General features: G+C 37.8%; 1 protein-coding gene across 2 annotated transcripts in view; it reads left to right on the top strand.

The window, feature by feature from the left end:
* The window catches only part of ano3 (anoctamin 3), a 43130-nt gene that overhangs the window by 4877 nt on the left and 25667 nt on the right, over positions 1–12586 (top strand). For both annotated transcript variants that reach the window (XM_027003174.2, XM_027003173.2), the window contains exons 2-7: positions 4189–4392; positions 7114–7244; positions 7564–7719; positions 8944–9044; positions 9424–9468; positions 10119–10253. In XM_027003174.2, coding sequence (XP_026858975.2) covers positions 4189–4392; positions 7114–7244; positions 7564–7719; positions 8944–9044; positions 9424–9468; positions 10119–10253 — 772 coding nt within the window. The remainder of the gene's footprint in view (positions 1–4188; positions 4393–7113; positions 7245–7563; positions 7720–8943; positions 9045–9423; positions 9469–10118; positions 10254–12586) is intronic.

Here is a 12586-nt window from a genome sequence, read left to right as displayed (position 1 = left end):
TTTAAAGGAGATGTTCTCATTTCTCCACTTCCAGGCTGTTTGTTAACCTTTGCTGACAATCAGTCCAAATGATTTAATACACAAACTATGTGCACATAGTTCGTGAGAGTAACCCATAACAGCAACATAACATAATGAGTATGATGGGTAGACCATCACAAGTGGCAACATAAAATTAAGAGTGTACTAGCCCAGTTCCTGAGAGATAGATGTTGGACAGTCCAGAGAAAGATGTCGAAGTGTACAATATTCATGTTACACATTTTAAGTTTTGAATTCCTAATTTCCAAACATAGGTCTTGGGTCTGTATTTTTGAGCTTATTTCCTGAGAAGTCAAATTGTTGATTATTTGTATTTACATTCAGTCTACAATTTAGACCATAAAAACAAGATTTTCTCACCAGCCTCCCACTTTCCATGAGAGAAAGGTGGTGTTGGTGGTGAATAAATGTTGAATTAATGTGATCAAGATGGCTATCACAGTCATATGAAAAGATAGTTTGTATTGCAAAAAAGCTGTAAGTACCCTTTAAATCTTCATCTAAACCCTGTGCTGGCTTTGCTTCTATATGCAAAATGCAATGGGGGATAGCTTCTCTGATCCATTCACACATGCTTCTCTGGATCTAGACTGGGATCTGTCTTATTGTTAGCACACAGAGATAGAAGCAGTGTTTCAGTTTCATAGCCCCTCTCTCATAGTGTCCCTCTTTCTCCCTGTCCGTCTTTCCCTTTTTCTCTCTCCATCTCTGTTTCCATCCATCTCTCTCTGGCCTATAAAAGTCTCTGTTAGTGGGCCAAGTCTGCGTAAAGATTCTGAGCGTATGTGACTAAAGGATGGGGTGAATAATGTACAGTCTGGAGGGAGGGAGGGAGGGGTTTTGGCCATACAACCCATTGACCTTGTTTCCTTTCACCAGACATCCTCAAGCTATATCCTCAAGGTGGGAAAGTTACAGAGTTCTTTACACTTGTTCTTGGATTTTGCTATTGGTAACATTGTGAAGTGTAAAGGATCTCACTTTCTGCTTTTGCATGCTTTTTGATCAAATTTTAGACACCAGTTTATGAAAAACCTTGACACAAGGTATGTTTTCAGTGGAGAATTACTACTAAAAATATTTTTTTTAGGTCAGTTTTAGTCTGTGTATCTTCAGATCTGTATGGGTTGTGTCAGTGTATATTTCTTAGCATTATCGTCTTCATTCAGTTGATATTATTCATCCTTTCAACTAGCCTAATAACTTTTGCTAATTACTTTTTAAAACAGTGTAAATCCATGCATCTTAGAATCAAACCATTTTATGTGAATTGGCAAAGCTTGGTTACTTTAAACACATCATTCCAATATGAAACATAAATATTTTCTTTTTGTGTTTAACATTCAGTTGGATATACAGAAGCTTAATTGCATGTACACAGGTGCAGGCATGCACATACAGACAATCAAAATTATTTTTAAAATATTTTTAAATTTATATGATTATAATGTTGGTAATATATCAGTGCAAAACATGGTTTGATATTCAGAACCTTTACAAAAAAAATAAAATTATATATATATATATATATATATATATATATATATATATATATATATATATATATATATATATATATATATATATATATATATATAATATTTATTCATATTTTCAAAAAGGAAAACCTCTAGTAAGAATGTACTATAATTAAACCTAAACCTGACTCTAACATTAAGATCAGCTACCAAAAACGGCTGTAGTAAGCTTTTCAATTATTAAATAAAAAACGAACTTTTTTCTAAAAATCATTCACCTATTTTTCTGTTTTCCCTAGAAAGTGAGGACATTTATGTCCTCAAGGTTAATGGAAACTAACACACACACACACACACACACACACACACACACACACACACAAGAGAGAGAGAGAGAGAGAGAGAGAGAGAGAGAGAGAGAGAGAGAGGAGATAAAGTTTAATTTGAATTTAGTGTAGTATTTGTTTTGATATAAAACAGTAACTTTGTTAAAGTTCAAAATATCAGTTATAATGAGTGAACTATAAAGCAGTCACAGCCCTCATTATACATTAGTCCTTGCATTAAATAAAACTGTGTTTGGTATTTGTTGTACGCCTGAAATCTTTTATTTCTTCACACTTTGCTAATTTCATTACTATAATCACAGCGGCTTTCATGCACTTTTTAGCAATCTGTGCTGGTGGAGATAATGCCTGCATTTTGGAGATGTGTCTTAACCAATACAGTGCTTTATGATCAAATATTCTTTATTCATCCATTACTGTGGTCTCCCAAGGGCTTCAAAACTTTTTGTGGCAAACCCCATCTTTTTTTGAAAAAACAAAAACAAAACAAGTCTGCCATAATTTTGAAAATAGCAGAACTTGCTAAAACTTAGCTTGCAAAACAGAAGTAATTAGCTTCTATTTTGATAATGAGTGTGATGAGAAGGGGGATAGCCTAAGGGCTTATAAGTTACAGGTTCTGCAAGGAGCCTGTACTGTTGTAATGTTTAAAGAACAAGTCAGTAACAGACATTTCGCAGAGAGCAGAATCAAAGACAGAGCTATGGAGCTGAATATTTTAGAATAAGCTATTAGTCCAGCTTCTGAAGAGCTGACCAAGCCTATTTTCCATAGCAACTACAGAGCCAAGAAAGAAACTTGTGATGGCTACTCAACCCCGTTAGATTTGTGAAGCTGTTGTACTTAGCCCTATTGTGGATTCTTGTGAAGATGATGTCCAGGAGTCCTTTGCTGTCTCTGTATGAATTATGAATGTAAATGCCTTTTAAGTCCAAAGTGAAGTTTACTAAGCTTTAACTGTCGTCTTTTCCTCCTCCAAATACATTAAGCACTTCAGCAGATTTTGATTCTTGTAATGGTGCAAATGAGAACTGATATTGAGTAAGGCCACAATTTGTTGGTACGGGTTATGTAAACATGCATTCACACATTGTTATTGTAGCCTACATGCCACTCAATTTGTTATCTTCATACCTGCAACCGTTTCAATTACTTCAGTTATACAATAGTAAATACACTGAAAGCATTAGAAATCCCCAGATATTTGCCTTCATTCTTTCTCTCGCTTTCTTCTTGCACACTTTGTCTTATACATTCTATCTGTCTAGCTCCCATCCTCAGCCCAGGCTTGCACAATAATGCATTTATTAATCCATTTTTTTTCCTGGTTTCCATATGAGAGGTGTTTCCATAAGGCTTCCACACTTAAGGGTGGTAGGGAGAGAGAGAAAAAGAGAGAGAGAGAGAGATAAAGAGAGAGAGAGAGAGAGAGAGAGAGAGAGAGAGAGAGAGAGAGAGAGTCTCTGTGAGAAAAATTAGAGAAATCATTGGAGCAGTTCTCCAAATGGTCACTCTCAGGAAGTTTCCACTGCAGACAGTAGGTTGTATTCATGTACAGCAGAAGCAGCACGATCTCTCCTATTGTTCTTCATTGGCTTACACCATTTCACAAGTGATGGACTTACCCTAAGTAACAAGGTCATAATCATAAGTCCAGTCAATGCTGCTTGAACCTCTCTGGTTCACAGTAGGCTAATTATACAAATGACAGTGAGGCTTAAACTAATGGCATAAACAGCACCAGTACTAAAAGAAAGTTCACTCCTGGTTCGTTGCCTGTAGAAGGATCCTATGGAAGGCTGAGTGTCATTTTTCTGTATTTGTACATGCTTTCCAAATCCTCCTGTCTCTCCTGGAATCTCTCGATATCTCTCAGTTTTGATATCTCAAGGATGGTAATTATGATTGTGTGGTGCAAAAATGATTTTTAATTGGTTCCTTAGCTATTATCTTTGCATTGATTTGCCAGATGGGGCACCAACTAACAGATGCTGGCCTACTTCCTCTAAGGTCTTAAGATTGACACATGAGGGGTTTAGTCATGATCAAGAGCTTTCTCATAACATTCTATTAAGTGAATAATATATTAGTCAGACTTTTTATATAAGAAGAAGCACTTGGTATGCATAACGTTCCATTGCTTTTATATGTAAAAAAAACTGCACAGAACTAAACTTTTCAGCCAGACAGTTGCTTCCCCTTTGCCAGACTATATAAATATGGCCCTAGTACTTCTTATACATTTAGTTAATGTTGCATGCTGATTGTTCTTGAAGTGATCCTTAACCTTATTGTATTAACTGTGAGGTACTCCCCTGCAGGCATGCACAACAGCATCAGTGAGATCCTGAAGGAGAAGACCCTGAAGCCGTCACGACGCAGTCTGCCCTGTCTGGCTCAAAGTCAGACACATCCTCAAAACCTCAACCACTTCCTGTCTGTGCCTCTGAGTCCGGAGCCCAAAGCAACCGAAAATAACCACAGTGTTAGTGCCTCATGCACACACATCACCCCACCACCTACAGGTACTGTAACACCCATGCACACTCACAATCACATAAAGATGAATTGCTTGTTTGCATTGTATCTATCTACTTGGTTCCAGAAGGAATTTTAGAAAACCACAGTTCTTCTAAAGTTTGCTGTCACCTTTGGTACAGTTTGAGCAATTCACAACTCTGAAGTCATGGTAGTACAAAAATGAAACATGTTAGAATGATTGGTAAATGCCATGTTAGGTTCTTATTAAAACATTATTTAGATAAATTACCAGCCTTAAACTGAACCTCTCCTTATACAAATGAATGTCCCTCCTACTGCCATTTCAGCAGGTGCCCATGTTTCATGATATCCTGTGCTCTTAGTGGGGTCTCCCTCTTGGTCACACACACGCACACACACACACTCACACACACACACACACACACACACACACACATACACACACACACACACACACACACACACACACACACACACACACTCACACACACTCAAACACACATACACACACACACGCACACGCACACACACACGCATATGCACATGCACTTACTGCTGAGAGTTCTTACTTTTCAAACATGCTTTTGTTCAGTGGGTGACAGAACTAGCCTGGTACACACCCTGCTTCCTGATGTAGGCCAATCACTCTGTTGAATCCTAGAATGGATCCATTCACCCATTATGTGTTTTATTATTATATTGATCTTTTTTTGTGTTCAAATGCATCATGTATTCACTTTTTTTTCATGATCTGTAGGGGAATTTATCTGTTACTCCTCCATCATTTACATGTCATGTAAGGTGGTTCCAAAAGGTAAGAAGACCAGCACGACAGTGCTTCACTGAGTCACATCATGTCCAATCAGAGAGATTTGGCATATTAGCCTGTAAAAAGCTTTTCATGATGTCAAGACATCACAGCAGACAAAAAAATGCCATTTTACATTTATTCAGTGTGTTGTTGGCATGTCAAGAGATTTATTAAAAGTATATTAAATTATATAACAAAGGGATGCAGGAAATTACATGATGGCAGTAAAGCCATAGGTTTTCCTGAGTCACAAGTGTCTCTGTACTTAGTCTCATTCTAACTCTCTAATTCAGTTATTTATCCTAAGTTGTAGTCTGTGTAAAATAAAGATTTGGTCCCCATTGTCTGAGCTGGTTCTCAAATGCCCACTATTTAGCCCATGTGCAATTTATAGCTTTTGCTTTCTAAGCTGCAGTATGAAGCTGTTACAGTGGTGTGAACCTTTATAAGATAATTAAAACAATTGGTGCTAAAGTTAGATCAGGACTTCCATTTTGAGCTGGATTCATATGGTCATTTATTTCATCATTTATTGGTCTATGGTAAAGAATCACTACTCTAGGTCAAAAAACTCTTGGGTTATGAATTCCTAGTCCCCAGGCTTCATGTCCCAATGGATATAGTTTGTTTCTAAATGGCATGTGACATGGTCTTCAGCATTTTTGCTTAAGGACCGGAATTATCTTTCATTCCCGCTGGCTTATAGTGTGTTTAATGGTGTAAGTTTCTCTGAAGGAAAACTGCAGCGCATGAGTGAAGAAACCCTCCTTGATTTAACAGTACTTGTCTTATTCAGCAACAAATCACTGACAAGGTTGGATTGCCAGGAGGACACGAGAAATCATACTCATTCATTTGCAACAGCAAAAGGACTAATGCATGAAAAATATTTCTCATTTGCTTTTAATTATTTTATTTTATAATAACCGTCTTAAATAACCTTCTTAAAAACATGATGCATTCATTATATATATATATATATATATATATATACACACTGTTAGTTGTGCTATTCACTGATGGTTTGTTTCTGTGACACAGAGGACTGAGTTTTATACAGGGGAAGTGCACACTGATGTAATTACAGGGCAGATAAATTGATTAACCTGGAGTTAATTGCAAAGGGCAGAGTGAGAAGTTTCTGTTACACTGACACTATTCTAAGGAAACTAAGATTACAAAATTACTACACGTTACTGCCATGCCCTTATATTATACTTGTTATGGTAATTTGGAATGACTTCATAGCAAAATGCTGAATGAAACTATATCATGTGTGTCAATGTATAACATGTCATAGTTTTTCGTATCAGTTTTTATTATCATCTTCCTTATCTCAAGCATCATCATCTTCACCATGGTCTTGTAAATCAAGCCCTCATATTGTCATGCTCGCGATCTCTTAAACTCTTCCTCAGGCATGTGGCATGGGAAACCCAGATATCGGGCTTATGAAACACAACCAGAGACAGGCAGCTCTTCATATCAGAGGGGACATTACTGCCTATTCTCATGATACAGAGAGGTCTGCTAGCCTCTCTCAGGAGGATAGAGCAGAGATAAGACCAAAGACAGAGAACAGGCCAAAAACAGCACAGGGCATAATCCGGATAATTTGCCTTTAAACTCTGTAAATCAGCACAGGGGAAGGTGTTTGTGTGTGGGTATGTGAAAAGTGTGTGTATATGTCCAGCTCTGAAGAATAATGAACAGATACATCTTTTGATGTATTTTCCATCAATCTGTGTACTGCATATATTGTTTTAAAATGCTGAATATATATATATATATATATATATATATATATATATATATATATATATATATATATATATATATATAATGGATAACTAAAACACACACTCTCTCTCTCTCTCTCTCTCTCTCTCTCTCTCTCTCTCTCTCTCTCTCTCTCTCTGTATTTCAATGCCAGATTCTAGTAAGGATCAGCATGTAGTGGAGACGGAGACAAGAACGTATGAGTCCAGAGCAGACGAGTCTCTCCTCATACAGCAGAAGCCAGTGTGGAGGGGCAAGCTGGATGTCCGTGCTGGCTCTGTGCAGGTACACGGCTGATCGTCCTGCTCTGCTTCGCCCACGTTTAGTATGCCCACGTAGCAGTCCAGACTCCTCAGCTGCACAGCTTCACACTCTTACCTGTAGCATGACTCATCAAAGACACCTGCATCTTCAGCCATGTGGTGCTTCTCATCTATTCTGGTTTGTTGCATTGTATTTATTTTTGCACTGGAGTCTAAAGTAGAATAGCCCAAAGGTGTCTGTAATATTCACTACTTCTGATATGTTCAAATGCTGCTCTGACATTCTGGAAGTTTTATTATTATTTTTTTTCCCTAAGTTTAATGCATATTATTATTATCAGGGGCATAATCCAGCAAATCCTTCTGGGCTTATGTTTCGAGATGGCAAGAAGCGAATTGACTATATTCTGGTGTATAAGAAGTCCAGTGCTCAGGTTGAGAAGAGGTGCACTTTTGAACGAAACCTGCGTGCAGAGGGACTGATGCTGGAGAAAGAGGTACAATCCTGTAGTTTGGACCTTACACAGCCAGGACATTTTGGTTCTGCACTGCTGTCTTGCATAACAGTTTCACTGTTTCACTGCATTAATGCATTACTGTCTTGCATAACAGTGGGGATGTTTTTATGTTTATGTTCCCTCAGCTGACATTGACATGATGAGAGTTAACTTTAATGCTTAAATACTAATGGCAAGAAGTAATCGTTTGATTATGTTCCTCCCAAACTTTCATATACATATTACAAGCCTATGTGAATGCCACTCAATTTAATTTTAAACATTCGATTTCAATTTCATACTTAATTTAGTAGTATTGTATATTACCCTGGATTTAAGTCACTATATTTACTTGTGTAGCTAGTGGCAACTCACCTGCAGAAAATTGGGTCTACACATCATGAACTGAATAATGCCTGTACCTTCTCAAGTTCTCTTAATGCAACTACTTAATTTTTCAGTAGTTTCTGGAAAATTCAGTATATACTGTCCTAGTGTCAAGGGTTTTTGGATCTTCCCCTATTATGTTTTTGGTAATCAAATGTGTTTTTAGAAGCTGCAAGATAAAACCGAGCCCAAATCTGCTGGTTCTGAGTATATGCAGTGGGAGAAATGCCAATGGTCTTAGTGGAAATTCGATTCTGGTTGAAATGAGCTCTCAGGCCAGATAACAAATAAGGGCTGACATACTGCATGAATGCTTCCTGATTACATTCAGAAACATCCTCTTCTTCTTTCTTTCTCTTGCTCTTTCCTTTGTGTGTCTACATGAGTGTGTGTATGAGTGTCTGAATGTGTATGTGCTTTTTGCTGAACTAAAGAGAAAGGCATAATTAACTAAAGAAGCAGAAAGTCAGACAAAGAAACAGATGCTGAGATAGGTATTAGTCCAAGTAAATCAGAGGAGTCTAGGAGGGGTTTTCTTTGGGGGTCTGGAGGAAGAGCAAGAGGAAGAATGAATTACTTTTTCCTTTTTGCAGTTACACACAGTGAGAAGGGAATAAGCTGCAGTAACCTGTTCTATTTTTGCAGAGGAAGTTTAGAATATAAGGCAGTCTTGTTCTTCATTAAGTATTACGTTCCAGGAATCTTTGCTTCCGCCTTTGAAAATGAATGAAGTCGTTTATCATATATCTACAGATGTAACTCTTAAGGAATAAGTCCAAAGTTATGTGTCTGATTCGTGTATGATGCAGGACTTAATGGTACCTCCCCGTCTTTCAGCCCTCTCTGACCAACAATGACATCATGTTTGTGAAGATACATGCTCCGTGGGACACGTTATGTAAATATGCAGAGCAAATGAACATCAGAATGCCTTTCAGGTACAGGTCCCTAACATAGACATTATATTTACTCTTTCTCTCTCTCTTTTTCTGTCTCTCTCTCTCTACCCCCCCCCCCCCCCCCACACACACACACACACACAAACACACACACCTGTGAATATACACTCAACAAGCAATTTAATAAAAAAAAATGTAAAATTATTTGCATCAATGTCATGCAAACACATGGGCAAATTGACACATGAACATGAAGCTCTTCACATATCACATATTATTCACATATTTTTTCATGCTGTGTCCTATTACGTCCTAATTAAGAGCTTTGTTTAGGCTGCAACTCTTAACCTTAACATAGAATAATTAAAGATTATTTTACGACAGTAATGTTGATCTTAAAACGTCTTCTTGTTTATAGGAAGAAATGCTATTTCTCAGACTGGAAGAAGAAAACCATGGGCAGGTTAGCATAATAAGCTGGATAAACAAATCTCTGAATGTGTCTTGGTTATCCAGCAATTTTTCATTTTGTATAATTTATGTCACTCATATGCACACATGATTATATGTAATTATGCAGAGCAATAATGACTAGTAGTGCATTTGGGTCTCTATGAACTGCAGTTTATATAAACCTCAGTTTATCTTCCTTGTTTTAAATTGGATTATATGAGACTCAAACTGAAGTTCACACAGAGTCATGTGCCTTTATAAAACATATACACCTTCGATGGGCTTAGTTAAATACTGTTTTGTTTCAGATAGTTCACTTTAGACAAAGGTTATTTGACTTTTGACTCAGTTCCAAGGCATATTTCAAGGCAGTAAAATGTCTGCATAGCTCTTAAAGCTGGATATACTTTCTCCCGTTACTGTGGACGTCTCCATGGAAACGCTTACACTGAGTATCGCTGGTCTTCATCTTGTCAGTAAACCTATAAACAGAGCACACAAATCATCGATCTTTTTATTTATTGGTTTTTCTATGGCTTTTTTATTATCAATCTCTGATCCCGTCTTCTCTTATAATTCTCTCACTTACATGTATTTCTCTCTCTCTCTCTCTCTCTCTCTCTCTCTCTCTCTCTCTCTTTCTCTCTCTCTAATATATAGTTGGTTTCATCTGAGATGTCGACAGGTAAAGAGTTGGCTGCCAAGGAACCCAATGAAGTTGGATAAGGAGGCTTTGCCTGATCTGGAGGAGACAGACTGCTACACTGCCCCGTTTAGCAGGACGAGAATGCACCAGTGAGCCTCTCTTACACCACTCACCCTTTCGTAATGCCCATTCACCCTCAGTGCCACAAAATATTTACTTTAGAGCTCTATTTTTGTGGTCATAGCACAGATATGAGGCATAAGACTGCAGTGCAGACACATGTGAGCATGTTAGAAATGTCGTTTGCTATTTTCATGACAGGTGGCAAAGGCACTAAGCCAGTGCAGCGCGGTGCAATTACAAAAATACATGAATACATGATCAACAGGTGCCGCTCAATGTCCAATCAGATTAACTTCTTTCATTCCTTTTAAAAGCCGAGCGTGAGCAGGCGATACAAGCTCAGTCCCACATGGTGCACTCGCTAGGACTCCAAGGCCGTAGTGTGTCTCACTTCTCATTTTGGTGATCTATGTGGTGCTTACGAGCACCCTCTATGCACCCTTACTGTGGCCTTTGGCGAGGACCACAATGATGCTGGCTCAGAAGCAGCCTGTTACCCAAAATTCTGTGAGTTACAGGTGAGGACCAATCAGAGTGGATGATTTTGTTTCGAGCAATCTGAGCATCATGGCAGAGAAGAAAATATCCAGATGTAAGTTAAATGTATTTCTATACTAATTTATTATTAGTTGTTAAGCATTATTAGTTGATAGGTAGCACAAGAACAGTGGAAATAAGAGGCAGCATCATGCAATTGTCACAATATTAGAGTCTGTCCTGACTTGCACACTATATGTTGGCATGTTGTTGCCATCATCTAATTGTGGACTTTGAGGAGGACCACAGCGTCTAGGGTGCCGTATGGGACTGGGCTACAGTGCAGTGACAGTTTTGTCATGGCAGCAAGCAAGGAGGAATGGCAGCAAAACAATTCATAGAATAGGGAATCAACATACTTGTCAGGAATGTGCAGAGTTTCTACACCATAAGATATTGCATTGAAAATGTAGACCTCTGAGGTCTGATTGAGATTAACTGGCCTGGGAAGCTCTTCCAGTGGCATTCAAAGAAGAATAATACAGTAATGTTAATTATTAAAACCCACAATAAATATGACAATACATATTATTATTGTTGCTGTTGTTGTTGTTGTTGTTCTTTACTGTGATGCAAATATATATATATATATATATATATATATATATATATATATATATATATATATATATATAAACTATCAGTTGTTCTAATTATATATTAAATTATATTATAATTTTCTGTGTGTAATGACACACTAACTGTTACATGTACATTTAATAGTCACAATAGATTTGTTTCTCCTTGTAAATAAAATTGAATCAGTTGAATTTAGTTAGTAATTAGAAATATTTTAGAAGGGAGATGTTCATGGTCAAAATCCTGTCTTTGTGTGCCAGTTTAAAGTGAAGAAGATACTGGACCTGCACTTGCGTTTGTGCTCAGAGCTGGTCTGAGGAGGAAGCGCATGCGCAAGAGCAGTTTTAAGCCAAAATGACTTCACTTTTATGCCACTCCATCCACTTTGTTTCCAGTGCATTTATTTCTATCCAGCAAATTCTCAAATAACTACAAAATTAATAAAAAGGTGTTAAGCGGCTTTAATGGTCCAGTGCAGCCATGAAATTAGACGCCTTACTGTTTAGTGTAGCTTTTGTGTCCCTTTCTAATGTTTTCCATATGGTATAATGGAGAGTCCACATGCTCTGTATAAAAAGGCCATTATGACTTTTGCATTCTCATGGAGTTTTCTAGAAAACAATCATAAATGTGGCATAATTGAAACCACAGATACTATTTCATATCTAAACGCATGACCCCTAGCACCTAGGTCTACAGTAACATGAAATGTCAGAACCACACACCCTCTGACTCTCCACTGTCTTCCCACTTACCTGTGCTTTATAACCAGCATTCATTCTGAGCCTGTAAACACTGTGATTCTCCTGAGTGTGTGAGTAACCGTGTCTATCTCTGCCTGCCTTTGAATCACTTCACCCTGGTGTGCCCTGATATGAGGTCAGAGTGTGTGGAGTAGTTGTGGGGGAGAAATTCAGTGTTTCTGTTGGTAACAGAGCATGCTGGGCCTGGCAGAGGCCTTAAAGGTTTGTGTCTGCTTACATTTGATGATGTTTCCTGGGAATCATTTGAATCAGGCCAGTACTAATCTCTTTGGCACAGACGTGGAATGATGGGGTGGAAAACACACACAAAAAAAATTGGCATCCTAAGGTACCCTCCCTATATTCAGCTTCATGCTGTGAAACAGATGATACAGATTCTTAGTGTGTGTGTGTTTTACTCTCTTTCTGGGGACAATAATTCTATGCAAACCCCATATAAAAAGTACTATAAGAGTGAATGTAAGTCAGTGAGGGAGGGG

The sequence above is a fragment of the Electrophorus electricus genome, chromosome 2, assembly GCF_013358815.1.
Source record: "Electrophorus electricus isolate fEleEle1 chromosome 2, fEleEle1.pri, whole genome shotgun sequence".
In the NCBI taxonomy this organism is placed as follows: Eukaryota; Metazoa; Chordata; class Actinopteri; order Gymnotiformes; family Gymnotidae; genus Electrophorus; species Electrophorus electricus.
Note: the sequence above shows the minus strand (reverse complement) of the source record. Positions and strands in the feature narration are given on the sequence as shown.